A 6000-nucleotide genomic window follows, 5' to 3' on the forward strand; every position below is an offset into this window, starting at 1 on the left:
ATACTACTTTTGAAGACTCTTTGTAGCTGAGATACTACTGAGATTTCTAGGACAGATCATTGTGCTAGAAATCTTTGAGAACTTTGAAGACAGTGTAGTTACTGCTATTCCTAGGCAGCTGGGGATTAGTTGTTCTAATATCCAGTTAGTTCTCAGTGTAGATAAACTGTTCTGTGCTTTGCTGCTAGGCTAGATAGATGTTTGGGGCTGCAGAGATTAACTGTCCTGTATGTATGTGCAGTACTCTGATTTTGCTTCTTTGGCTGCTATGTAGAAATGCATTTGTCAAGCTTGTGGACCTGGATTATTCCAAAGTAATTCAAAATTGCCATGTTACAAAGGTGGCTCTGTTTTGCCTATTATTTCTAGGCTCTTACCTCTTGACTGGCTGCCTTGTCACCTCTCTGAACATTGACTTGTTCCTATTCTTGTGCTTACAAAAGCACTTAATTATAGCATGTGCTCTACAGATAATTAGATTGTGTCATCAAAAGGTAGATTAATTTTGTTGCTACTCTGTAGTGGCAGGGATTCCATGGGAATAATTTATAATTTGCACCAAACATACATTGATGATGTAACAGAATCAAACAGAATTGAAGGAAGCAAAGGGAGTCTGTTTATGTGACTTCATTACTGATCTAAGGCTTGTTCTGTTTTCTCCCTGAGATCTTGTCTCATCTCTTGTAGACAGAAACACAGGTGCATGAAGACAGGGATGATGCTGGGTGTTGCTGCAGGGACATTGTTCTGTATTGGTTTAGTGTCAAAGTGTGAAAACTGTTGAATCCAGTGTGGTGTTCTAAAAGTTTAATAGGCCTTCAGGAATGTTTTTCAGACATTATTCTCCAAAACAGTTGCTTGAATCTTATTGTAAATAGCTGAGAAAAGTCCTGTCTTGTTCCTTACGATATTTTTTGTCAGAAAGCAGAAAGGAGCAAAAGGTTTTGGAAAATGTGCTCTTTTGAGAAACTCAAACTGTTCAGAACACCATAAGATGTGAACTTGAAGCATTTGGCAGTTGCTGTTTCTGTTTTCCTTGGTTTAATAGAGCTATACAGGAACTCTGCATTTTTATAATTGAGTTTTTACAGAAAAGAAGTACTTGGATGAAAGAATTAGATATTTGCAGTTTTGAATATTGGGCTTTCCTTAATGTAGATAAAACAAGTTGTAATCTTAAATGTTAGTTCCTAGCCTAGTCCAGCTGGTAACATTTCCCAGCATGTTTTAATGTCCCAGCCCCAAAGGTCTTTAAAATACTGAGGCACAACAGGAGGAAGCCTTGGTGCAGATGTGGTATGCCTTGGAGGAGCCACCTACATGCAGTTTTTTGTGGAACTTCATTGTGACCCAGTCCTAGATGGCTTCTCCAGGCACAACCTCTCTGCTTCTCCAGACTCTGTGTGGTTCAGGGAACCATTTGCTCCCCAGAGAAATGGAATGCTGAATGGAAATACTTACGGACTAGAACTAAGCTGCTATGGGAGCCTTACACCATTTATCTTAAGTGAAAAGTTATGTCTAACCTTGTATAATGTATGTTTGAAGCATATGGTAATATGCTACAGGAAAAGAAAATAAACTTGCATCACACTTCAGTACAATTAATATTTTCTAGATGTCTAATCTGCAGCACTTGCCAGTTTTTAGACTATCATTGATTCAGAACCAAAAAATCTAAAAAACCCCTCCCACTTCAGTTTCTAATATCAAACAAGAATGTTGATGGTACCTTGTTTTAACAATTTTAGGTCTGTCGTATGCAAGTCACACAGTTGGTTTCACACCACCAACTTCACTGACTAGAGCTGGAATGTCTTACTACAATTCCCCAGGCCTTCATGTGCAACATATGGGACCATCCCATGGTATTACAGTAAGTATTTAAAATAGTAAATATTTGTTACCAATATAGTTTGGTTTCTGGAAGTTATGATTGGTTGTCCTCAAGCTTTTTCACAAAACATTTTTGTAAATGTTTGTTTTTGTCTCCTTACTCCAAGACATCTATTGCTGCTTTCTTCAACCCTGATTTTCCTCTTCACCCCTCAGAAACTGATTCTTTTTGGAGAACCTTGTTTTCTGCAAAAGAATAGGATATATTATCATCTTAAGGACAGTAATAGGTATCATCTTATGGATCAGCAGGCAGGGTGTGAAAAGTGATGTTCTAAGCTACTAAGTCTACCCCAGGAAGTAAAAACGTTGCTTTCATTTTTCTCCTAGTCTCCACCATCTGACGGATGAGTCATCTGAGGTTGCTTCAAGCTCAGGTTTTCTTCAGGATGACACACAATGCTACCATCATGTCACTGTAACAGGCAGTTAACTCTTATTTTCTGTTGTCATTGGCAAAGAAGAAAGTTAATATAAACATTTGTTAGGGCAATTTCTCATATCTTTCAACAGAATTTATTTCCTTTTTACCTGCAATGTTTGATGCGTTTCCACTTCATCGTGTTTCTTCTAAATATTTGTGGAGTTTAATGAGCAAACAAAGCCTAAAGATTAACCATATGGCAAAATACCTTATGGTTGTTGTATCAATACCATTTTGATTTTTCTCAACAGGTATGGTAGTATGTAAATATTCATTAAGGTCATTTTTGTTTATACTTGTCATTCTCAGATGTAAAAATGTATTTTAATAGAATTTTTAGTACCATGCTAAAATATGGCTGCTTCTGGTTTAGGTGGGTGTGCAAAGGTAATTGTTAAAATTTCACTGAGCTAAGGTGGGGTGGTTGGGAACACTGCAATGGTAGGTAGAACAGAAATGAAGCTGGAGCTCAGCAGGAAAGTAGAATTCCAGTTGAGGCTCAGCCCATGGCTGTGTGTATAACATGAGTTAGTCACAAAGAAGATCTTTACACTTCTTGAAATGGAAATTAATTTTATAAATTACTTTGTCAAGGAACTTGCTCTGTTCAGTCTCTGAAATACTACTCTTTCTGAAACTCTAGATTGAGTCACTGAAAAAGATCATCTTGAGGACAAAATACTAATTGTTCAGAGAAAGGTGTCGACAAGCAGCTCATCAGTCTCAATACTGATACCAGGTCCCCTGATATTATATGTGTGCAAATGCAATAAATGATACCAAGTGTTTCAGAGGCATCAGTCAGTTTTCAAGAATCTGTTACATTTCACATATAACTTGGATCTGTTGTACACAATTGTGCAGAAAAATAGATACAATATGTTTGATTTGACTGAACTGCAGTTTCATTCTTGACTCTTCATTTTTGATCTCCATTACAGAATAAATTTGACTTTACTGGTAGTACATTTGGTATAGAATTGTAATCATGCTTTTCCCCAGAGCTGACCACCTGTTGTTGATTAGTAATTATGGGTAGGTGGTTTGTCATGCCATGACGTTGTTGATTAATACTAACCAGATTGGTAAGTAATGAGCCTTTTTCTTTCAAAAGTGCAGAAGTTAGTGTTGTGGAGTGTAATTTATATTTTTGCATTGCTAACATTAAAGATCATCTTCCCCTTCCCACCCTTCAGTTTGTAAAGATAAAGTGGGGTTTAAATCTTTCTGTTTAAATGTACCAGTTGAAAATCTGTAGTTTCTGTTGAAAGGGTCTCTCTAACAACTGCTTCACTCCTGCAGCTCAAAGGGTTGTAATATTTTTTTTGTTCTCGAAAGAGCAACGTGTATTATGCTTTTGCTCCAGTGTGTGGGCCAAGAGTCTTTCAGAGAGCTAGAAATTCTGGGCAGACTCTGAAACACTCAAAACTTTCCCACCCGTGCTCAGGTTCCACATACTGGTAGCTCATATGCCAGGAGCACGAAGTTAGCAGTTCATCAGCACCTACTGGTCAGGCAGGCACAGCTGGGAGGTGCTGTGGCTGCAGCATCTTATTTCTTTGTAGGTTGCTGGTCATCATGGGTGAACATATCTGCAGGACATGTCTTGTGTTCATTTCCTGCAAGCTGACAGGAAGGAATGCATGTTCTCTTTGATGTCAAGAGTACTTCCCATTTCCTTTGCTACTCCATTTCAGAGGAACATTTATTTTATGTAGAAGTTGTATTGTGACTCCTGCAATGTTTTGAAATTTCTTCTTCCCGTGTAATTGTTCAGACTTCTTTGTGCGGTTTTCTTTTTTCTTCGCCAAAATTAGAGGACTTGCGCCTAATGTTGTTCAGGAGTGTGTTAAACATAATTTCAATATTTGTTCTGCAGAGGCCTTCACCACGAAGAAGTAACAGCCCTGACAAATTTAAACGTCCCACTCCTCCTCCTTCTCCAAACACGCAGACCCCAGTGCAGCCACCTCCGCCACCACCTCCACCACCTGTGCAACCTCCGGGCCAGCCCACAGCATCGCAGGCAGCCAATTTTCAACATTCAGTGCATCCCTCCTCTCAGCCTTAGTGCATGTGCTCAGCAGTCTCTATGTCAGAAGTGGACTCATAACACGGAGCAGTTTACTAAAAGCCAAAGGCTTACTTGGCATATTTGGATTTGACTTATTTGCACTGAGGTTATATAGGCTTCACTGTTAATTGTGTTGTAAACGTTTGTATAAAATGCAGCCAGTGTTGTGGGTCTACAACACTAACTTAACAAAGTTTTCCATCAGTGTTTACTTGAACTACATGTATGTCCATTCTCTGGCTGGAACATTTGCTACTCTGTTTGGTAATACGGCATTATGTCGTTTTGCTTGGCTCCAAAGCTTCATTTTCCTTGCTTTTAGGTTTATAAAATTAAAGGGATACCTTTTTATATTTTTTCATGACAATTTGCAGAAAATGAAAGGCATGATGGGCTACATGATAAATTCTGAAATATTACAGTGTTTACCAAGCTTATGGAAGATCACTATGTTTCAGTCATTTAAAATATCAGCTTCTAGTGCAGAAGTGAGTCAGACACCCTAATCAGTGCCCAAGACACAAACTCTGGTATTACATAGCAAATAAGCTTAATTCACAGAGGACACATCCATACTTCTCCTGTTTAAAAGCACCTCAAACGTATGGTACAGGCAGAGCTTTACACTGAGGGAGCTGGCTTGTTGGAATCTGTGGAATGTACAATTTGTGAACCTTAAGATTTGATTATGTCACTTGACATTTCTGTTAACCTGTAGGCTGCCCGTACCATGTGCCCTGTCACAGTGACTGTTGGGAAGTGTGGTCCTGCCTACAGGTTACTGAGAGCTGATTCAAGTGTGTGCTCTTGGATTTTTTTTGCTGCAGAAGGCAATGTGATTGTAGAGAACAACTGATGCTAATTTCTTTCTTGTTAAAATATATTCAATGTGATTCCCCCGAAGCAAAGTTTGAACAGGTATTTTAAGTGTTCAAAAGTCTGTTAGAAGATGAGTGTAGAGGAATATATTGGTGTAACAGCCAAAGCTTTGTATTGCTTGGTAGAAACAGAGTACAAGAAAGTAGCACAACATGGCACTAATGAATGCTTATTTAGCAGCCTAAGCCGGTACAATGTATGAAGAAATGTATTCTGAATACATTCTTTCCATTCATTTAGCACAAATAAATTGGTTTCACTTTGCAGTGGAACAAAGTGTCACTTCTTGATATTGACATCCTACTCGGTTACATTTTTCCTGAGGTTCCTGTTGAGTACTGGGGTTTATATATTATTGATGATTTTAAATGGTTTACCTCTTATATATAAGGATATGTGGGCCATGGAAAATGACAAGAGAATGTTTATTTTATGAGAATATGTATCTGGCTATAATCAGAGCAGAACATGAGTAACTTATCTTTTGTTTACAAAAGTTTGTTTGACATGCTTAATGCTTTATTAAGGACATTTTTAAGAAGGAAGTACAGCATTCTGGTAGTATACTAATACTTGTACATATTTTGTCGTGTTTGCCGCTCACCTGTTCAGTCAGAATTGCAAACTGAAAATCTTTATGAAAATAGTGCTCTAAATCAAAGTCGTAAGTTAAAATAATGTTGTAAAATGTTCTGCTTAAGACAAAATTAGAATTTTTTCTCTG

At 38.0% G+C, this 6000-nt stretch overlaps 1 protein-coding gene across 1 annotated transcript in view; it reads left to right on the top strand.

The window, feature by feature from the left end:
- CCDC6 (coiled-coil domain containing 6) overlaps positions 1 to 5778 on the top strand; it is a 47275-nt gene extending 41497 nt beyond the window's left edge. Inside the window, exons 8-9 of the mRNA XM_062496197.1 lie at positions 1755 to 1879; positions 4203 to 5778. Of these exons, the coding sequence (XP_062352181.1) occupies positions 1755 to 1879; positions 4203 to 4394 (317 nt within the window). The 3' untranslated portion in view covers positions 4395 to 5778. The remainder of the gene's footprint in view (positions 1 to 1754; positions 1880 to 4202) is intronic.
- The last annotated feature ends 222 nt before the right edge of the window (positions 5779 to 6000 follow it).

Source organism: Cinclus cinclus, chromosome 7 (assembly GCF_963662255.1).
Source record: "Cinclus cinclus chromosome 7, bCinCin1.1, whole genome shotgun sequence".
Lineage (NCBI taxonomy): Eukaryota > Metazoa > Chordata > Aves > Passeriformes > Cinclidae > Cinclus > Cinclus cinclus.